The 23727-nt window shown below is 35.8% G+C and overlaps 1 protein-coding gene and 1 long non-coding RNA gene across 2 annotated transcripts; one reads left to right on the top strand and one right to left on the bottom strand.

The window, feature by feature from the left end:
• Positions 1–1191: 1191 nt before the first annotated feature.
• LOC113774698 (carboxyl-terminal-processing peptidase 3, chloroplastic) lies at positions 1192–7353 on the bottom strand. Its single transcript, XM_027319301.1, has 12 exons — positions 6914–7353; positions 6701–6782; positions 6246–6376; positions 5795–5881; positions 4942–5020; positions 3875–3963; positions 3276–3308; positions 2956–3075; positions 2789–2875; positions 2534–2683; positions 2293–2400; positions 1192–1720 (listed from the first exon to the last, which is right to left on the bottom strand). The coding sequence occupies exons 1-12, from the start codon at positions 7247–7249 to the stop codon at positions 1475–1477; spliced, it is 1548 nt and encodes a 515-aa protein (XP_027175102.1). The 5' UTR covers positions 7250–7353; the 3' UTR covers positions 1192–1474.
• Positions 7354–15842: 8489 nt separating this feature from the next.
• LOC113775999 lies at positions 15843–21714 on the top strand. The gene is made up of 2 exons (XR_003468959.1): positions 15843–16031; positions 21258–21714. It is a non-coding gene; the product is annotated as an uncharacterized LOC113775999 (long non-coding RNA).
• The last annotated feature ends 2013 nt before the right edge of the window (positions 21715–23727 follow it).

Below are 23727 nucleotides of genomic sequence, written 5' to 3'. Positions count from 1 at the left end.
AAGGGTATTATACTACTGCATATCTTTCGAATTTTATGTACAGAGGTTTAGACGTCTGAAACCTGCATTTTATGCTTCACCTAGTTAGTGATCAATTCGCCTAAAGAAAGTTGGTTTGGAAATTTATCCTTGTTGGTAAATAGGAAATTGAACCATCAATCTCTCGTCAGTATTCCCTGCAGATAACATCGTCTCTAAATTTGGCCATTTGTCCCTCAGAATGCTACCTTTAACCTTTCACCTTTCTAACATCTTCCTTCTTCCGTTCTGCTCCCATCCATGTGGAGAATAGAGCAATTAGTCGTTGAATGAACCTGTTCAAAGAACTTTTGTCCACCACTTCAATTCAGTCACTACAATATCCTTTATTCCATTCTATGGATTCAATTGCCCCCTGGGTTAGATCACCCGGTCTGCGGCTGGAAAACCACTCGCAAGGTCGTGGGATCGAACCTCACCTAACGCCTGGGTGCGGTTGGGGTGGCGCTGTACTCCAGGCGCAGGGGATTAGTCGGGCCGCCTTCGGGTCTTGACCCGGACACCCCTGTGTTGACAAAAAAAAAAAAAAAAAAAAAAAAATTCTATGGATTCAATTCTTTATTTCATCATGCCTTAACCCGCAACCAAACCACCTGCCACTGTAATGAGACTTCCAAGTTCCCAACTGCAGCTGATAACATGCTAAAAGCCTAAAACATAAAATACGGCGCCGCCCACGTTAGCCACATGGCGCATCAATAATAGCCCACTCACTCACTCCCAGCTAAGCTCCAGGTAACCGGAATCATGCCGGGAACGGGGGGTGGGACGAATGCTTTCGAAACGGTTTTGTCCAATTCAACAAGTTGTACGTTTAATTTTTTTTAAAAAAATGTAAATTATTTTAAAATACGAAGTAAATATAAAATAAACTTTTGCAAAGTTCAACAGTATATATGGTTTAATGTGAACCTTAGTATATCTTTTTTTTGTACCAATCTTAGTAATTTGGCATGCAAAGACCGTTATGCCATGCAAACTCTCAAGGTCCGTAGTTTTATTTTACACATTTGAATTTGTACGTCAGTTGAGTGCTGGTTTGATTGTATAAATGGAGGACTGTCAGTTGACGGTGAAGCAAGTTCAAAGCAGTACTGGCTAAAAATTCTTCTGGTATTTTGTCAAAAGAATTGAATAGGCGCTTGATTTGGCTGAGTTGGAAAATTATTTGTTTTTTCCAAACCAATTCAATTTGGTAGTGACATATGAGGTTCAGCTTAATATCGACACCTTTTCCTTTCTTTTTTGTGTTGAAATACTATATGGTATACAGCAGTATACCACCACAAGTGGTTATATCTAACATCTACGCCAAGATGTATACAAGAAGAACATATTAGTATGATTTATGAAACGATGCATCCTACCATATATACTATGCTAATGACTTCCATTAATTTAATGGAGTGGAAGTCCTTCGAGGTTGAACGATCACTTAAGAAGGAGAGGCTTCGGATTCTTGAATATCCAACTCATGCTCAGCAATTATGATGCAAGAATCAGCTTCCAGGGGTGAGTTCAAGTTCTTGTCCTTGGAGGATTCTTTGGGTGAATTGAGCATATCAGCTGAGCACTGAACATCAGGTGTTATTCCAACCTGATCAATGTCATGAAGTCCTGGGGACAAGTATTTTGCCACTGTTATAAATAAAGCCGATCCGTCATCCAGCTCCGTTATGCTCTGCAGCAAAATGACTCAGCATTGTTAAGGGAACTGATGTGCAGTGCCATAAGTTCTCAAAGAAGTGGTGATAAAAAAGTGATAAGGTAACCCCAAAGTCGAAAAGGATTCAGATGTTTAAGAGTCAGTAGGAGGAATCCAGCCATTAGGATGCCACCCCAATGGCAAGACTTCAAACTCCTGGTATATGGCAATTAAATGCTTCTTTGTTCTAACATTTTAACCATCCCCAATTCCAAACTTGATGGCCACAGGTTGAGTTCAGCTAATCTTAAATATTTGAGGTGAGGCCTAGTGTAATCTCTTGAAACCACTTAAACAAGCTAAGAAAAGTTTTTGGCGTGTCCACCACAACATGGCCAGTTTGTAAAAATCAGTCTGAGGAAGACAAGGATATGTTTCCTGGTATCTATTACCTTTAGGAAAAAAAAGGGAATCTCTGATATTTTTATGAGCTCATCCTTTGATTCAAAGCTCCAAGTTATTGATCCTTAGATTATGAGCGGAAGTTTGAGATTTTAAATGATGGAGTGCGTCTATAACAGTTATGCTTTTAAGAAGATACTGCAAACCTGTATTTTTCCCTTCCCAAAAGTTCTATGTCCAACAAGAAGTGCTCGGCCATTGTCATGAAGAGCTCCTGCCAGAATCTCACTGGCACTTGCACTTCCCTCGTTCACCTGTTCAAGTAAAAGGAAAGAAGTTCGCAGGTCAAACCATGGGAATGCTTTCGGGAAGTATTATTCAAGTATCTCTCAAGCAAAAAGAGATCCATCTACACTTCTATGTTGTTGGAATCATTCATCTACTCACAAGGACAACAAGTGGATCGTGTGTTACAGCATGCCCGTTGGCCATGCTGATTGAGAACAAATTACCATCTCTATCAATGGTGTTTACAAGAGTCTCATCCCCATCAAGCCAAATTTGGGCAACATCAAGTCCTGCTTTGACCAAACCGCCCTGCAAGGTCATAAGGAGAAAAAAGAATACTTGTAATCAAGTTATGAATGCGCATTAAAGGTACAAAAAGCTTTGCACCAAGAGAACAGAAATCCTTGAGCTTACAGGATTATTCCGCAGGTCTAAGATGTACGACTGTACGCCTTGATTTTCCATCTCACGGATGGTATTTTGCATATCGGTTGCAGAACTCTGTCATATTAAAAGGATGTCATGCAAACATGATGTGCAAAAGAAGAAGTGACTGAATATCATGAGTTTTTTCTGACTACCTGAGAGAAAGCTGACAATTTCACATATCCAGTTTTTGACATGTGACCGTCAGGTGTTCTGTGAGTGATGATAGCACTGGATACTGGTGAGAACCGAATTACTTCACGAGGTAGTTTTACCTTCACGATATTGTGTAGTTTTATATAAGTTCATCGAGTAATAAATACTGGATCTAGGTTGCAGCACAAAGCTCTGCTGTGGACATGTTCTATTCCAAATTACTGCAATCTAGCCTTTGAGATAACCGTCACTATGCCAGAATTAACTAGCCATGTAAGATGCAGTATACCAACTAATTGTACTAGTAATGCATTTGTACCTCTCTGAAATTAGAATTTTTGGAATCAGTACCCTGAAAAGAATGAAAACAAACCAGCAAGAACAGGAAGTTAGAATGTGAGTACAACATGTGATTACCAATGCATGTTAAATATGTCAACTCTCAGATTGACATGCTTGTATATGCAAGTCAAGTTACATCCACCATCTTAGAACTTCAACTGACAATGACACCAACAAATCAGCATCACTGAATGTTCATATGCATCATCTAAATGTGATTGATTTCATGCAGCTGTCGGGGCTTAGTCTTGTTATAAACAAAGTGAACATTTTTATGTTGGAAGTGAAGCAATGGTTACTTAACAAGAAAATATGTCAAAGTATCATAGAATGTTGGATAAAAATGAAAATTTCCTGACCTGTCAACTGACTCATTGTTTGAAAGAACCAGAGACATCCAGTTTTAGATACTTTGAATCCAATCAAGGTTTGAAATGAATCTTGACTTCTGGATTCCTTGTCATTTTTAACATTTGCAAAGCTAAGATGCATAATTGTCTAATTGAAGGATGCTGCAGTTTTTGAGAACACCCTATGGCCATGTTGAATACAAAGATTGGAAGGAAAATTGCTTACGGGGTGAATTTTTACAGTAACAGTAGTGCCAGCACAGCCTCTGAGCTTCTGTGCTGCTGCTTCGCTTCCGATTCCCTCAATGCCTTCCCCTGATTTTTACAAACAACAGTCAACAATGCTTTAGGCACTTATTTTTGTACACATATCTTTTCCTACCAAGACAAGTTGGTAGAATAACACCTATATTTATTTCAAGTACACAGTGTGTAGTACTAAAGAATTATGAACAGAACCTTTTGGAACGAAGATAAATACAAGCTATTAGTTCTAATCACTAGCTGAGTGGTAACCCCCGAGGCTGTTCATGGTCCTAAACTGACAGTCAAGAGAAAAGGATTTGCAGTGGATAAAGATAAAAAGCTTCCCCCATCAACAACATCTCTTCCCAGAGAGGAAGTGCTTACAGAAAGCACTTAAAAGTAGATTGGAAAATGTCAAACTTTAGAGATGAATAAAATACTTCAGGTGAGTCCCAAAGAAATTTTGTTAAATGAAGATCCGAATTTACAATATTTGATTTCCTTGTCATTATCCAAATTTATTTGTTTCTGAACAGTATGTATGAGTTTGAATACATCTGGAGCTAAAACCACAAGGATTGTGTGGATAAAGTCTAATAAATGTGGCTGACCTTAGGATTTTCCTTTAGAATACATGAGTCAGTAATCTACACGAGGCAATTCAATTACTTAAAAAACATCATCTGCCTACATGGCATAGACATAATTAACGCATTGCCTTGGCCTGATAGTCTGAACTAAATCCAGAAAATTGAGGCAAATCTTCAACTTAAAAAGAACTAACAGCATTGAACCCTATCCACAGGGTAAATTATCTGAAGCATATAGACCTTTCAACTTTCACATAAGACAGTATAATTATTTAGAATCTGCCAAGAAAAAAAATTACAATCCATCTTTGAGATTAGGTCCTAGAGTCTCATTTATTTCACTCAGCCATTATGCATGGGAGTATTGTTCAATAGTAGCTCAGCCTCTATCAAATTATGGAAAATACATAAATAAATCTTGTTAATTGATAAGATGAAGAGTTTGGTCGTCATTTACCATTAATTTCAACCAGCTCATCTCCTTCATGTATACCAGCACGTGCGGCTGGACCATGCTCCACACATGATGAAACAACCTGCAGTTAGATGACAATGAAAACAATACATAACCATTTGTAGTCAAATGTTAGAAACAAAGACTATATGAATGTTTGCAGGGATCCAAGAACCTGGACAGATAAACAAATATTTTACAGTCTCAGTAGAACTTGGACACATTTAGGAATTTAGTATTCAATCCACTTGGTGGACATAATGTGCAGTCAAATGAATGCAAAAGAGAAACAAAACAAATAGACACATGTGCCAAGAAGAGAAAGGCACAGAATAACAATGGTTCTCATCACATCAGAATAACAATGGTTCTGTTCAGTCTTGTTTCCCCTCAAGGGTTGCATCTTGTGACACCCTGCTCGAATTCTGGGGAGCATGCAGACTATCAGTTATGGTGACAGAATAATGCTTTGTTCCAGAGTTTCATGATCCGTATCACCATGAATGCAACTACATGCATCTTCACTTCTTTTCACCTGCTTTGCTTTTGGTTGATTTTTCCTAATACGCTGGCTATAGGCTTTGGGCTTCTTAAGCTTGCGATTATCTTAATTAAATAGGTAGACAACAGCTTCAATTAGAAGGGTGTCAAAAAGTTTAAGCAAGTGTAGTAGGAACCATGGTAGCAAGTTTATGAACTATGCATGATATGAATAAATTTTGAACGCATTAATTCATTTAGTAATCCATTTAGGAGCACAGACTTACAGAAAATGCAGATTAGAAAATGTATTGTTTTGGCCTGATTGCTATTAATAGAATATGAAAACTCAAGTTCAAAAGAATGTGTTACCAACCAGGTGCCCTGTTTTTGGTTCGACAGTAATGAAGAGACCAACACCTTGCAAATTTCCATCAGTTCCTATTCTAAAGCTCTGGTATTCCTGCATTCAAGAACCCTCTACAATAAATCATAAACAAAATCGAAACTTTAGATGAACCAAAATGGAACAACACAGCAGACTAGGTACTTTTGATATAAAATGAGGTCAATGTAGTTTCTAGCAATTGCATTCCAAAATGCCAAGGAAGGAGTTGGAAATTTAGAAATAGGAACTTTATAGAACTGGAATGACTAGAATAGCTGCTCAAATCTTTGAAATTATAGCATGTTAAGAAGGTATAACAGGGAAGAAGAGAAAATCAAAGGAACAACCTGGCGATTAAGAAATCCAGCGGATTGTCACTTTTTATCATGCCAGGAATGATATTGGATATTGGACATTCATATCTTCCGATGGTTATTACCTTAGGACTGATAATGCGAGTAAAGGGATCTCCAAGAGAAGAAAGCATTCCCTTAATCTTGCCATAAGCTGCATCTTCTGACTTAAGAGGAAACATTTCTACCATTGTCTGCTGAAGTTTCAAATCCCAGTCTGCAAATTGAAACTTCACCAATTCAGAGATTACACCGAGTTTCAAATAGTGCTTGGTAAATGGGAGATAAGTCTCTTAATAGAGTGGAATAATCAACAGCTATCAAGAGCAGAGGACAGGAAGGACTAGCGACAATCTTATCATTTCTTTTTGTTTATTCAATCTACCAAGAAAAATTCCATTTGCCAATCAAGTATTTCTCCTCAAATTAGACAGTTCTTGACAGTGCCACATTGCATGCAATTACAAGCTTGAAATTATTTTGTTTCTCACGGAAAACATCTGAACTCAAGAACATGCATTAAAGAATTGTGATTTCATACCTTGATGATTGAAAGTAGGATCAACAAAGGTTTCCCTAATCAGACCCCAAGCTTCCACAAGGGTTCTCTGAACTGTATTTATCTACCAGTAAAACAATTCCATAATCAGGAAACTCGTAAAACAAAAGTAAAAATCCAAGTGAAACCAAACCAGGCAACAAAATACTTAGAAAGATACAGTTCAAGAACTGAATTGTTTCAGTAATTAGTTACCTCCCGCGTGTGAGAAACCGGGAATGCAATAGTAATAGACTGTGCAAAAGCTGGAGAGTCAGAACAACATAAGGATACAGCAGCAGCAAACCCAAAAACTCCACCACTGACCCATCTAAACAAACTGTCTTTTAATTCAACAGGTGCTTTATTGTTATGATGTGTATTGGACTTCCTTGTTGCAGGTAATTTAAGTCCAAATTTTTTGTTTTTATCACAAATTGAGCTAGGAAACCGACTAGGAAAGAATAACTTTGAAGTGGGTCTTTGAAACGATTTAGAAATTAGAGAAGTAGTTGATGGGTTGAGATCAAAATTCGAGCAGAAAGATTCCATACTTCTAAGAGGAAAAAATGATGATCTGAGAAAGAATTCTTGAGTTTGAGCTGTTAGTCTATTTAAAAGTTGGAGTGGTTAGGCAAAATTTTGCATGGACCGTCATGTCGTGAATCTGGTTAGGCCTGCTTGGATCTTTGTTCGTTGATACTTTGTGGTGATTAAGTCTGTTGCGTGGGCGAGTGTCTGAGTGGTAAAAAATGTTCTTCCAAGTGGGCCAATAGATAGATTGGTTCATATTATGTGATTCTTAAGCATTTAAAATTACTAAAATGAGGAGGAACTCACTTTTTGGTGGGGTTCAAGAAAACAGCCCTCCAACTTTGCTCAATTTGCACACTGCCCTGTCGCTTTCTCGTTTGCATTTAATATGCCCTTTACTAGACATGTTTGGCTCGTTCGAGTTTGAAAAGGGTTTTGATCGAATGATACGAATTTAGCTTCAACACATTTATTATTAGGATCATTTACTAGTCGAGCTAAAGATGGAATTTGTTTGTAAGCAGATCAACTATATTTGTGATTATAAACATTAGGTATACATATACTAAATTATATAATAAACAAATGGATGCAATTCCTTTTTTTTAAAATTTTTTTAGTAGAAGAGGAGTAGGATTTAAGAAGCAGAGAGAGGGTAGGGGAATTAGAATTTAAAATCTCTACGTATTAGGATTTCGACCTTAGTCACTAAGCTAAAATAAGTGGCTACAAATCCATTTGCAAATAGTTTTGCAAACATATACATTATATATACACGCACATCTGTCCCTAGTTTCTAATCCTACAAAATATGTATAAAAGTATGTTGTGAAAAAAATATATACTTCACTAAATAAAATGTTCAGATCCTTCTCCTTCCCTATTGCTACTCAAAATCCACGACTTTTTTTGTCTCTTCTAGTCGATCATCCTTCCCCTCAAAGCTCAAATCTATTTATCCCTTCATTCTAATTCACAAACCCTTTCTTATATTCAACTCCCAACGATCCTTGCATTGGTAAGTTGGATTTTATTTTCCTTTTGTTTTTTACTCTTGTTCTTCTTTACCTCCCAATTTTGAGCCTCTATTTTCTTCTTTTTGTTTTCTTTATCATGCATATGGAGCAATAAAGCTTCATTTATTGTGTCTCTTTTCTAGCTTTTCGTCTTTTTATTCTTATGATAGTTTGCACCTATGACCCTTATATTTTAATGTTTTCTTTATTCTATTTTTTAAGAGTATTGAAACAAGGTTATAAGAACATCAATTCTTTCATATTTTACAACTAATATAACATTTGTTAAATGAGTATTGCAAACTTAAGTTCGAACTCAGCTTGGTCAAGTTTAAAGAGCCAAACTCAACTTTCAACTTGAATTCCCATATAATGTCAAAGAATCGAGCTCCAACAGTTACTTGTGCTAGTGTAATAATTAAACAAACACAAATGCTGTGCTCATAACATACGGAAAGAGATTAAATACTAGGTAATCAGCTCGTTAGTTGCTCTTTTCCACTTGAAAGAAAGATAAGCTTTGTAAAGAGAGAAAGAATTTGGAAATAATTGCGACAGGAATTAAAATCCCCAAAATAACATTCTTCAATTCATTATCTGGTCCTTCAATTCTTTTGTTTCTCACGAAAAGTAACCCACAAACATGGTGAAGTGTTTAACAGGCCTAAAAAAGGTTGGGCTTAAGAACAAAATACCCCGGGGGGGGTTGGGCTTGGTTAGTTCACAGTCCATCTCTAAATTAGGGTTGGATGACTTTTGGCAATAAAAGGCACATCGCGTGGCCTTTAAATTTTATCTACTATGTAGCTATAGAATTGGCGTTCAACTTGATAGAAGGAACTATGGGATCAATATATCAATCTCTAGAATTATAATTTACTTGAAGGGAAAATCATTCAAAATGTTTTTCACATTTCGTCAAATTAATCTTTTAAAATTTTAATTTTATATCCCTTATAAATTTAAATTTGTAAAATTTGGTCCCAATCTGATTTTTCGAACCATTTTAATTTATATGCATATACAATCTAGTTCGGCCATGGGGTTGTGAAACACAACAACATAGATTTTCAATCAATTTGCTTTATTGAGAAGAAGATTACTAGAGAATTTGATGGGAATTTGTTCTATGAAATGTTTAGGTACATGACAATGACATGTTTGGTAGGAGTCCAGACAAAATGTGTGAAATTGCGTTGCAACAAGGTGAATGGGAAAAAAGTGGGTGGGAAGTATAGCTGTCAAACAAACTCATTTAACTAAATTTACCCGTACCCGTCCATGAATAGATGGGTATGGGTATCTTAAATTATTGCATATGGGTATAAATGGGTTATCCAATAATACCCATTTAATAAATTAGTATTATTGGGTAACCCATCAAACTCAATTAACCCATTTAGAATTGACTTCCCCCAAACCTCCTCTCTTCCTCCACCCATTTTTTTTTTCAAAATTTTCATTTTGTCATGATGTTAACTACTTTTGTTACATTATTATTATTATTTGTTGGTTTTATTTTATCATTTTATTTTCTCTTAGTTTGTTAACTTACTCATTTTTCAGCATTATCAATTTATGACAAATTTTAACCTCTTTTCTTATTTTTTCAAAATGAAAATTTTAATTTACACACAACAAAATGTTAGAGGTTCAAAATTTTTTGATTAAGTTTTTATGTTAACTTTTATAGTACTTAGTTCAAATTTTTATATTCTTATTTTTTAATTATTAAATAGTATGTAATTTTGCGACATAGAGTACATATGGGAAAAAATTGATAATTAGGTTTATTGAGTATTATAAATAAATATTTAAAACTAATGATGAGTGCAAAGGATGGTATAAATTGATAATTTAGTTTGCAAAAATGAATTTAAATGAATTTACAAAAAGTTAAAATAAATGGGTTATAAATAGATAATTGGGTTACCTAATTTATTTTTTGACTTACCCATTTATACCCATCTAATTAAATGAGTATAAATGGATTGACTAACTTATACCCATTACCCATTTTACCCAACCCAAACCTACTCAAATCACCCATTTTGACACCTTTAGTGGGGAGGGATGGATTTGGTGGTATCAAGGGAGGGAGTGTAAGTGAGAGATATTAGATTCGAAACTTTCCACTTATATTTAAAAAAATAAATAAAAGAGCAGCTAAAAGAAAAGGTGAATGAGAAAAGTAGGCACTCTTGTGGTGTGGAGGTTTATCCTTGGTAAGCAAGAAACATTTTATCTATTTCATGTTTAGATTATTTACGTTCTATTGACACTTGGATGTTTTACTGTTTTAAAGTTACAAGTGAAGACCGGACATGATGTGAAAGTTGAAAATCTCAGATGTAGTTCTTGGATCCATTTTTCCTTTTATAAAAGAGACTTTTCAAGAAGCAATGGATGTTTACGTTAGGATAATGATGCAAATTGATTATGCAATGTATACAAATCAAAATTTTCTAACGAAATTCTAGAGGTAGAGTTGTCATCATACTATATGTATTTGGTTGTATATCTGTGTGCACTGTAAAGAATTAATTACCTGTGATCTTGTCCTCTTTTTTTCCTTTTTTTTTTGGGGGTCCCAAAAATTAGATTTCATCCTGTCACAATGTCTGAATTCATAAATCACAAGGAGTTTATCTGGAGATAATTTTGTTTAATGGCCTACGAAAAATTAAACTTCAGCAACTTTATTTGAAAGTTCTGATGACTGATTCAATTGTTCTTTTTGTATTTAGATGGAAAAGAGAAGATCTCCAAAGAGACCATCGAGGCCATAGATATGAGAAAAACATGACTCTCATGTACAATGTTTACTTGCAAGTTAGATTCTCTGCATGGAAATGATGCTTAAGAGAGAACTGATTAACTATCTTGATTCTAGAAACACCAAACTGGCAATACAAAATCAACTGAATTCCATCTAAATAACTTGCATCCCTTAACGATGAGATCTCGACATAAAACTAAGTTTCACTTTTTGCATCATTTAATCAAGTGGAAGGGGCTTGCATCCTTTCATTATAAGGTCTCGAGTTCAAAACCCATAGGAATGTAAAAAGACAACGTTGAGAGAGTTTCCCCTTGCAAGGGACTCGACGTGACTTGAACAGAATTAGTTGCAAACCGTAAAACGAATGCGGATACCTATATACAAAATAAAAAAAAATCAACAGAATTCTAGCAATAACCAACAATTGCAAGCTATTGGTCAAGAATCTTGTCGTCCTATATTCATGCCAGACATCATAGATGTAAGTGTCTTTGCTTAGTTTCCATTTTTCCACCATGCTGTTCCAGAAATACACTGCACTTAGTGCACTATATTCCTACTGAGGATTCCTATAAACATTTGAAGCATTGACAATTTTTTTTCCCTGTGAAAAGCTTTTTGGAGTAATGGAAAAACACTTTCCAGGCAAACTCCAAAGTAAGAATCAATGACATTAAGAGTAGGTTAGAGAGCTTGAATGTGTCAAATGTGGAGAACAAAAGGATGATCAGATTTGACCTTAAGAAACAGCTCAAAGAGGCATATAAAGAGGAGGAATCTTTTTGGAATCAAAAAGCTAGAGTGAACTGGCTAAGAGAGGGACACAAGAACACTAGTTTTTTTCATGCTCATGTGAGAGGGAGGAGAAACAAGAACAGAATCTGTAATGTTCAAAGAGAGGATGGTACTTGGACAAAAAATGATGAAAATCTAATTTTTGAGATTTTCATGTTCTATAGGAGCCTTTTTACCAGTGGAGGAAAAGAAGATAATTCAGAGGTACTAAGGGATATCCCACACTCTATTACTGAGGAAATGAACTCCAAATTGACAAAACTAGTGCATGAAGAGGAAATCAGGACTGCTGTTTTTTCCATGAATCCAGATAAAGCCCCTGGAATGGATGGAATGACTCCACTGTTCTTCCAAAAATTCTGGAAAGTGATTAAAAATGATGTGGTTCAAGCTGTCCAAGATTTCTTTGTGACTGGCTGCATGCTTAAATCTATTAACCATACAGTTATCTCCCTCATTCCAAAAATTCTAAATCCAATTAGCTTGAAAAACTATAGACCAATCAGTCTGTGTAGTGTCTTGTATAAAATCATATCAAAAATTTTGGCAAACAGACTGAAACCTGTTCTTGACAAGTGCATTTGTAAAAATTAATCTGCCTTCATACCAGATAGACAAATCTTAGATAATGTGATCATTGCTCAGGAATATATGCAATATCTGAAAAACAAAAGGCAAGGGAAAGAAGGGTATATGGCTATTAAGCTAGACATGGCTAAAGCTTACGATAGAGTTGAATGGCATTTTATTAGAGACATGATGACAAGAATGGGGTTCTGTGATAAATGGGTAAGCTGGATATCAAGATGCCTGGAGACTGTCTCTTACTCTTTCAACTGCAATGGGGAAGTCAAAGGCTTTGTAAAGCCAGGAAGAGGAATAAGGCAGGGAGATCCCCTCTCACCTTACCTGTTTTTGATATGCTCAGAAGGCTTCTCAAATCTACTGCAAATATCAGTAGAAAGCAAAAATCTGAAAGGCCTGAAGATCAGTAGACAAGGTCCAAGCATAACTCACCTCTTTTTTGCGGATGATTCTCTTATATTCTGTAGAGCTAATGTGCAACAAGCTAAGGAACTCATGAAGATTCTCCAAGATTATGAACAGGCCTCAGGACAGCTAATCAATCTGGAGAAATCATTAGTGTTTTTTAGCAAAAATTTGACATACAGACAGAAACAGGAGATTTGCAGTGCTTTAGGAGGAATGGCAGAAGTGAAGTAAGGGATATATCTTGGTCTTCCTATGGTTATTTCAAGAACAAAGGAGCAGATTTTTGGCTATATAAGAGATAATATAAAGAGGAGGCTGGAAAGTTGGAAGAATAAATTGCTAAGTCCTGCTGGAAAGGAAGTCATGCTCAAAGCAGTCACAATGGCTATGCCAACCTATGTTATGTCTTGTTTCAAGCTGCCTAGGAAACTCCTCAAGGATATCAACTCAGCTGTGGCCAACTATTGGTGGGGGGAAACTAATGGTAAAAACAAAATGCACTGGATATCTTGGAGGAGAATGGCTCAGGATTGACAGGAAGGTGGCTTGGGATTTAAGAATCTAGAAGCTTTCAACAAAGCTCTACTAGGAAAACTGGTTTGGAGATTAATCACCAAACCAAACCTCCTAGTCAGCAAAGTATTGAAAGCCAAGTATTTCCTAAAAGAATCAATTTTTACTTGTAAAGTTCAGGGTAATGCGTCTTGGTTTTGGAAAGGACTAATGGAAGTCAGAGGGATTGTGGAAGAAGGAATAAGGAGGAGAATTGGCAATGGGAGAGGCACAAACATATAGGAGCATAAATGGATACCAACTTCTCCATTAGGTCTGCCTACAACTCCAAGACCCCCAAACTGTGAGCTTGTTTTTGTACATCAGCTAATCAACTAAAGTAGATGGAACACAAATGTAATATTCAGATTGTTCAACAAGACTGGTGCAGAGAGGATTCTCAGTATTCCAATTAGTCTTGCAGGTAGAGCAGATTCCAACTACTGGAAACACAGTGAAGGAGTCGAGTATACAGTGAGATCTGGTTACAAAAGGTTCTTAGATGAGAGATCAGGTAGCAATAAAGGACAGGAATCTGTTGGAACTAGTTTTGATGCAGGCAGTAATCAAAGCAAACAAACTTGGAATACACTGTGGAAGCTCAACATCAAACACAAAGTTAAGGTGTTTATCTGGAAGTGTATTAATGGAATGCTACCAGTCAGAGAGGCAATCCACAGAAAAGCTGCAATTGGGGATCCAATGTGCAAGGGATGCGGAGAGGAGCCAGAAATGATAGAACACACACTTTTGCAATGCCCTTTAGCAAACGATGTATGGAAAGTAGTTCCAGTTATGTGGGATGGAGCAAAAAACCAGAGATGCAACTTCACAAGGTGGTGGAGCAGGATCACAGAAGCTAAAACAAGGCAAGAGGGTAACAGCCATATTGGTCTCACTGCAAACATCTTATGGCACATTTGGAAAAAAAAGGAACAAGAGGGAATTTGAGAACCAAGGTAGACACCAACCATGCTGTGTTATTCAAAAAACACATAAAGAATGGTTGGAGATGGAGGAAGTAAATAGGAAGGAACCTGATCAGAGTACAACAGAAACAATGCCAGACCTGGAGGGGGAACATGAGGTACAAGAGGACCAGGATTTGATAAGGCTGAGAGTGACAACAACGAGCTTATTGAGACCTGCTTTGTTGGGTATTGGAGTTGCTATCAACACAATGTCACATGATGCAACAGAATTCTGGGCATTAAAGGACAGAAGCTACAGAAACAAGAATACGGATGTAGCTTCAGCAGTCAGACTAGTCTTGTGCGAAGCGCTGGAAAAAGGATGGTGCAATGTCCGAATATAACTCCAAAACAAGGAAGTGCTGAGACAAATCAAGCATGGTAAATCATCGGATGGCAGATTGGCAACGATCCTAGAGGATATTTTTTTGCTTAATATCGTTGTTTCGAATGTGCTCTTTTTGCTTAGATAGTAACGATAATAGTAACACTATTGCTAATGTTAGCTCATATGCCTTAGACATTATGATGGATGAGAAATGATCTTTTCCTCTGTGTTGCTGAACACAAGTTGTACAGCTTGACGAGCCGTTGCTCGAATTGTAAAGTCATCTTTTAGATCAATACAAGTAATATAATGTTTCGAGAAAAAAAAAATCATCATTTTTCTCCGCAAAATATCTCTACAATAATAAAGTCTCTATAGGTGTTAACTTTGTTTGTTTTCAAATTTTCCTCCATCTCTGACACACAAATCCTATCCAATCAAAATTATCTCCTTTCAATTCTCAAGTTCTCCTTTATTAAGGATTTTTTTACTTCCAATTATACATATTTCTGTATAATACATTTTTATTACATATTACACAAAATTATTATATTCACTTGTACTATTTTTATGATTCTTTCAATTAAAAATATTTTTTGACAAGTTACACACGTATCGAGTGTGCCTTGATAACTAGTGTATATTAAGTTGGTAACGCAAATAACAGTTAATAAGATTTGAAAGATTTAGATCCCATTTGAATTGCAATTTTTTAAAGTTTTTATTAAAAAAAATTTACTAGAACGATGTGTGATGTATATAAATTTTAAAAAAAAGAAAAGATAATTGAGAAATTTGTTAACACTATATTCCAAAATTTTTCTACAAAGAAAAATCATAATCCAATTGGGCTCTTATAGTCGTCCGTCTTTTTTTTTTAAGTTAAAAAGTTGTAATATTGTCTATTAAATCAATTATTTAAATGAAACACCACAGGAAATATAATTATATTATTACAATATACCCAAAACATTAGTAACCATACAACTTGTGGAATTATATGGCTGTATTTAACTTTGGAAATTGAGAAACCTTCAGCATTCGGAAGAATGCTATGTCTATATAGTAGTAATAAATAATTTATCAGGAAATTTGGATTCGTATGTATCTATTAGTATTATCATATACCGCAACTTTCTTTATAAATCCTTGCCCAAACGGCTACTATGTTTGCCGCCACTGGATTGTCTGCTGAAACAATTATTCCCTCAGCTGGGACAACTCCTCCGGTCCTTTTCCCTAACTCCAAAACGGAAAAAAAAAAAGAAGGAAATTTCCATTCTGGGCTTGGAAAATTTTTAGTCTTTGAAGCTGTTCATCATCTGGTTTGTGGAGTTCCAAGAAAATGAGAATCTAAATTAAGGTTATTCTTCTGTTTCCCTCTAATCTATTCTTCTCTTGTGATCTATAGTTTTTAAAAAAATTTTTTTTTGATGGGCTAATTTGATAACTAGTGGGAGAAAGTTACATTTTGTAGTTGTGTTTGAGCTTATTCGATGTAGTCATGGGTTTTCTTGATGAATTTTTTGGCAATCGAGAAGAGGGCTTTTCTCTGTTCTGGCCGATTCATATTCCAGTTGTTTCTTTTTTCCTACTAATTGCATCTGATACCTGGCAAAATTCGCATCCTGAATGTAGGAGTGGTTCGAGATGGAAAAAAAAGGGGGTCTTTTAAGGCCTTCGTGAGATTGGTTTTAACAACTGCTTGCAGAGACCTGCACCAATTGAAAAAAAAAGTGTTTGAGCATAGACAAGAATATCTGTGTATGTCCTGGTTTTGATTGGTCTATCAAAGGATTTTGATAGGATCAGTGATAGTCAAAGTGGAATTAATTGAGAGCAAGAACTAGAATCAGATGGTAGTAATCAATTAATTAAAGAACTGGAAGCAGGAACCAGTTCTGGATATTGATTATGTGAAGAATGGACTGATCAGAGTGATCAATGGTTTTGCTTCTGCAAATTACACTATCAGAAAAGAACTGGCTACAATCAACATGGCTAATCCTACCTCATTATACGTAGTTACATAATACAGCTGTCAGTTAGTTATGATGCTACGCTGACTAACTACTTGTGACTGCTCAGCCTGACTAGCTGAATCATCTTGACAACTACTAAGCTGTCCAATCACGTATCAGATCAATCTTAAGCTGATGACGAGCTATACTCCTGATGATCATGGCTTCATCCACTAGTCTCTAATTCTCTTACTTCTCTTGATCAAGTGCACATCTATCAAGGATTTCTTGTCTTGCTACATGGTGCTCTTTGGATCTCTAATATCGCTAATTGTCTTTCGCCTTAACATTCCATTAACCTCCCAAACTTATCCTACTTAGTTTGAAAGTGGTATCTAGACATTTTGTTTTCTGTTAAAAGTTAACATAGGATGCTTACCATTTTTTTGGAGCATGCTATTTTGCTTTCTAACTTTTAATTCTGACGATGAATACATCAAGAGTTCTACCTACGTCTAATGAAAGAATCATTGTCTGACATTTGTCTACTTATGCACCTTTTCGTAATTGATTGTGTTTTCTAGATATAATGTTTTCTTGAGAATTGAGGAGTTTCTGGTGGACTTTCTCATCTATCAAACTAAGTTGTTTGCTTAATGAGCTCGTTAATAGTGTTTTGCTCCTGTAGTATTTTCTTTTTTGGTGCTTATGTTTGTTGATATTATGACGCTTTTAGACTTGCTGAATATCTGGAGTAGCTCTTTAGCAGATGCTCTGAGCTTTCGGTGAACATATACCACAATGACTATTCTGAGTGATTGAAGTTTATATATTAGCTAATATATTCCTGTTCAATTTTAAGGTCCATCAATAGCAGAACATCAGGCTGGTTGCTTCCACAAAAGAAGCATGTGTTAGGTGCTAGGTTTCTTCATGCAATAAGTTCTAAATATACATTGTGTAGAATAATTGTGCTGAAAAAGTTGTCATCTCTGTTTGAAGTTGTATGTGTTTAAGCTAATGGTTGGAATACATGGTTGAAAGGTTAAAAAAAAAAGATGGACCATTTATAGAGAGGCTTAGGTGTTTTCAGTTAACAGTTATTTGGTGGTTTTTGGGGTTGTCTAGGCACTTTAGGGTTGCAATTTCTAGTTCAAGAACATAGACATCAATGGTAGAGTTAAAATTGAGTTAAGACAGTTTAAGATTGAGACCATTGCTGGAGCAAAAATTTTCGTATTCAATTGCTACTGAGAAGGAAAAGAATGGGGAAGCCTAAATAGACACACGTGATTTCCTGTTACATTCAGTTACTTATTTTCCAGGTTTTCAGCATGGTCAAGTAAGCTTACTTTGTTTTATATACTCTGCATTCATTTTGCATATCTCCGCCATCTTTCCTGGAGTTGACTCTGGAAAGTTAAAGACCATGAAACTGCTTATGCTAGATTTTGTCCCTGTTCAATCTGAAACTGGTTGTATTAGTTTTGCAAGATATGATCTAGAGGTTAAAATGGCTGCAGGTGGTGTTGTGCATGAAATCCTCATAATGCCCATTTTCAGTGTGGATAAGCTCTCTACATGTATGTTCTTTCATCTCTCCCTCTTTCTTTATAGATGTGTGGAAGCCTCTGGAAATATTAGATCCTCTGACTGAGTCATAAGTGGTTCAAATGTAGAGTAACTTCTCTCAGCATTACAGCTAAAGTAATAGCTACCATATATCAAATTTTTGCTCATTAAGTTTTTGCTTCCGTTAAAGGGAATGTTAAAATTGATATAGTGAAGCAAACTAGAGAGTTGCTGGAGAGCAGTCTCAGACTCTTACAGGGTTGTGTTTAGTTTCAGGATCCTTTCATAGTTTGTATTATTATTATTTGTTTACTAGCCCGTGAGCATACCAAGTAAGGATTTTCTCAACTATAGGTAACTAACCAGTCAAGCACTCAAAATGTCATATGTCAACCCAAACATAATACTTGAGCTCAAACTAATATTCTCTGCATCCAAATTGACAACAAAAGCAAGATGGTTCAACCATCAAACTCAGATATGAGATCAAACTTGGGGCTTATATGAGCATAAACAAAAGAGACTAGAGGTAACTTCTCACTTATTGGTCCTCACTCGACTTGCTTATCCAATGAAGGAAGTTTTGCACATTTATAGAATTTAAAGTATTGCAAAACTCATAATAGTGGCTGGCCAATGTTGTAGCTTGTTGTACGTTAAGACTACCGTTCTGAGTAGATGTATCTACGTAGTTTTATATGACACATTTGTGAAGAATTTCCCAGAGACTGAGAGGGAGTGGAGTTAAAGATGTCTGATAGTCTGTCTCAATGAAATTCTGGCATCCAATCTAACTGGTTAAATTTGTTTTTATATCCAGCTCTTGGTAAATATGTCAGAAACCTTATAATCCATGTTTATTGCTTTCATCTCAAAGCCACATTCACTTTCTATGAGAGAGACTTGACGTGCTGTCTTCTTGGCTTTCATCTGTAAGTCATAAAACAGCACTCTATAGGACAGAGCGTTTGCAGCAATGGATTTACAAAAAGCTTTATATCTAAATTCCTTGGGCCAACCACTAGGATCAGAGAGTAGTTCTTGATTCCATTTCCCTGATTCCTCTCTTGTTCATCCTCCATGTACTTCTTTACAATGAACTTGCTGTATAGCCAATTCTTCAAGTCTTGGGGTAATAAACTTTGTTGTCTACATTAGAATTTTCCTCAGGACAGGTGAGGTTGTTAAGTGGAAAGGAAGTCAATTGAGGGTAGAGTTGGGAAGCTACTAGCTCTAATCTCATGTCCATATGTCTATAGGAGTCACTTATGCCTAAGTTTGGTTTTATGTGCTGAGCATGACGGCATGAAATCCTCGAACTTTTTTTTGGTTGGTCGAGAATCATTTCTTCTGTTATGTTCTAGAACTACTTGGAAAAATTAAGAATTGGTGTTTTGAAGTGGAAATGAAAATTTGGATAGGTAACAAAAATGTGGATTCAAACTAGGACAGGATTATATTATTTTCCACAATGTAGTTAAACTTGTGATGGGGATTTACAGGAAAAGATGAACCTATTTTATTTGTTCTTGAATATTGAATACTGCAGCTCACATAGCAGGCCACAAAAATTTGGCAGTTCTCTGGTGTCTCTCTAGCTTACTTCACTAATACTTGCTCACTTACATGTCGGTCTCGAAATGATGCAACTAATGGTTTTGCTAAAAAAAGACACTTGATTACTATAGGCTGTTAACTTTTTCAGAAACAATTTATATGTGCCTGCCCAAAATTGTGTTTCTGAATAGTTTACTACTTCTGACAGTCATGATGGTCATTGAGCTAGATGTTTTTAGAGGATTTCTAACATGCTAAGCTATGAGAATGATATGGTATTGAGTTCACCCATTTCACATATTAGAGGAGGTTGCTCTCAAATGTTTCTTGAAAAATAAAATGACCCATTCCTGATTTCTATTGATTGCCTAGGACATATTCTTGGATTTGGGCCCAAGTTCCACCATGCATTTTCATGCTTTTAACTTGCAATTTGCAAATCTTGTAAAGCTGAGGTTAGGTAATGAATTTATTGCAATAACTATTGCAAGTAGAGAAAATATGTGGAAAAGAGACTTCAAGTTACAATGTTCAGAGAGTAATGGGATGCAGAAAACATGTTTGAGTACTGGTTTAGCCTCTTGCATTATGATATCTGCTATGCTTCCAGCTTTGAAAGGTATTCCCATTTTCAAGTCAATGGTACTTATCCTTCTTCAGAGATTTTACAAGCCAACTTTTTTTTTTTCAGTTCATGAAGAACCAATATACTCATTTTACCTTGTCAAGATTGGGGGAAAACTTACATCCATCTGTAATGCATTTTGAATAGTTTGGTGATCAAATATTATGCGTAATTTGTTCTATAAGTAACACTGCAATTAATTTGCATATGACGAACTTGATAGATTAAGTTGTTGAAAGCATCAGTTTTTTCGTAAGTATAATTAGTTTGTGCTTTTCTTTTTCTCTTTCTTTTTTATTTAAAATTCTCTAATTCTTCTTTTTAACTAGAATGATAATTTCATAATTAAACATCACCAAAATGAAGTTATTACTCAAAATCAGACAGTATTCAAGGAAGTTATTTTGGACATCAAAAGAAATCAATCATAGCAGAGGATAACAAAATAAATTCACATTACAGGAGTAAACAAAATGAAGCCTCGTTTTATAAGTGAACATGTCTTTTTTTTTTTTAATTGTTTTTTGGTAAGTGGGAGGTCTTGAACTATCAACCAACCCAACCGTCCCCCTCTATAAGTGAACATGTCTAGAGACAGAGAACTTGGAAATGGCTAGGTCTCTAGAATGTAATCTTCCCAAATAGACGAGGCTGCCTTGTCTATTGAGATTTTTTTTTTTTTTATGAATTAATTAGAGTGAGCTTTACAGTTAGATCTCTATAAACAATCTTTTAGATAGCTGCTTAGAATTGTCATGATGAGCCTGAGTTTGTGTATATCTAATACATATCAGAGAAGGTAGTTTAAATTTGATACCCTCAATGCAACGTTTTACGTTTTGGTGTTGACCCAATTTTGTTGGATTCTAAATAGCTGTGGATGCTGAAGACTGGTTTTAGCATGCCTGGATGCAAAGGTATAAAATCGAAGGATTGCTTTAGCTGTCATTGTTTTGGTGTAGAAGGCAGGGTGGGAACACATAAGTTCAAAGGCTTGAGAAAGTGCTGAACCTAGCTGCCTCGGAAATGAGCGGTTGGCAAAACCACCATCACAGTGAAGCATTGGTGTTTTGTTGCAGATGTCTTCTCTTAGAATATGGAGACAAGTATTACATGTATAAAATCTAGCATGAACTTTTCACCATCTGACTGTACAGTATCCCTCTTCCACATGTAGCATTCACTCTCTGTAAATAATACTGTTACCTATTAAGAAAACTCGGAATCTGGTAATTGAGCACCCGAGCGATAGGTCACTTGTGGAAATTGAAGTTTAATCAAGATGTGCATGTAGATCAAATCTTGAAAAATGTACTTTTCTTTCCCATTAAGAGTTGTCTCTTAGGTTTCCTCTTTTCTTTTTGCAAAATTAGGCTTTTTTTTTTTTGTGGCTAAAAGTAAAATCCAGGTTTATCATTGTAAGTAGTACAATTTGTACAATCTTCTCTGGCTCCTGTTTTTATCTTCACACTAAAAACTTATGCAGCACTTTTTGCTGGGGGACAAGTTCCATTGAATTCCTCCTGATTTGCTCTCTTTACTATTGCTGTAACTCTAAGTTGGTCTTCATTTTTGGAAAACTGGTTTCTCTTGTGTGGAGAACTCACATGAAACGTGACGAACAGCTATAGACATGTTCAAGGTGACTCTAGATTTGCGAAACACTTACCTCGGATTGCTGTCACTTCATGTTTCTTTCCGTGGGCTTGGTTCTTGTATGAATTGATAGTATTGGCTATAGCTCTGTCCTGTGCTAACTTATAAAGGCTACACCTAAATTCAGGTTCTTAGTGAAATACTTCATCAAGTAATTTTTAAGTCTTGGTAGAGGTGGGAGGTCAAGGGTTTGATCCTTGCCTCCTATCAGCCACTATTTGTGGCTTCTCCCTCCCTCTTTCCTTAGATTAGGTTAGAATGGGTTATACAAACAGTTTTCGTTGTTGGCAAAAAAAAAGAAGTAATTTTTAGGTTCTTAATGCAATCATTTTTTCTAAAAAATTAAATGATAAATAGGGCGAGGCGGTTATCCATTGATCCGACCCTATCTTAGCGGGTACCCTATAATCGGGTTTCCGTTGATATGCAGGGCAGATAAGAATCAGAAAATGGTTGATCCGTAAAGTGCGAGTCGGATCAGTCAAATGATGGACGGGGCGGGTACTCGACCCGCTCCCATTCCTGCTAGCTAAGTAGCTGCTATAAAAGACAGTACTTGGATTGCATAGTTTTGAAATAAAATAATTTACTTCACAAATTTCGATTACCTTTTTATCTTTCTAATCACTTTTTTATCTCACATACATCACATCACAAAAAGTACTACAGTAATTATCTCAAATAAATCATCCAAATAAACTCCAATCCAAACAAACTGTATAATCCTGTGGATTCTAATAAGTAGTAGCCCTCTCCAGAAAGGACCAAAAGAGTTACCACAGAGAAAAAGAGATAGCCCTGGCCCTCTTACTGAAGAGGGATACATCAGCATATTTGGGCTTTAACTGAACCAAAAGCGTTTTCACACACTGTGTAGTTTTCTAGGCATTCACTACATACTAGATAATGCTGTGGTGTTACCCATACCCCAGTTTTGTACTTTCATCATGAATGGTCTTTTACAAGTGGAGCAACTTCAAATTCTTCTTCCCTTAAGGTCACAACCATTTGCAATGGAACAAACTGAAGGTTCAGGAGAGAAAAAATGTGAACCATTGAAGTTCTAATGATCCTTAACAAGATCATAAAGTTCTTCTTGAATGTGTCGTCTAATTGGCTTACACAATAAGGTTTATGAACAGAAGGGATAGCTGGTTCTTGGATTTTTCAACAATCACTAATTTTCCAAGAACATGAAAAAAAAAAAGAATAGTATGACCACAGAGTTTTTGTGTATTTATTTATTTTTTATTTGAACGAGTGAGATTTTATTAGTACATAAAATGAAATACTACCAAGTATAAGTGGCGGCATACCCCTGGCACCGACAAGAAACGAGAAGGCAAAATTGCATTACTGATAGACTTATCAACGAAAGACCCTATACAAGTCTAGGACAAACTTATCAACAAACCTAGGAAAGTCAAAATGGATTAATTAATGGATCATTGATGAGGGTTCATATTAAATGTTTGGCGGATAATATTAACCCAACCCACTTTAGATTCATTAAGCTCTCACTTAATTTTCCCAAAATCATTCTCGTACTACTACTAGGTGAATAGCTAATTGAGATCTTTACTTGTAAAACTCGTTTAATTTTTTATTTTTTGAACTCTTTTTTTTTAGCACCAAAACAAGAAAGAGTTCAAAAACAAAACAAAAATAAAACGGGTTTTACAGGATGT

The sequence above is a fragment of the Coffea eugenioides genome, chromosome 6 (assembly GCF_003713205.1).
Source record: "Coffea eugenioides isolate CCC68of chromosome 6, Ceug_1.0, whole genome shotgun sequence".
NCBI lineage: Eukaryota > Viridiplantae > Streptophyta > Magnoliopsida > Gentianales > Rubiaceae > Coffea > Coffea eugenioides.
Note: the sequence above shows the minus strand (reverse complement) of the source record. Positions and strands in the feature narration are given on the sequence as shown.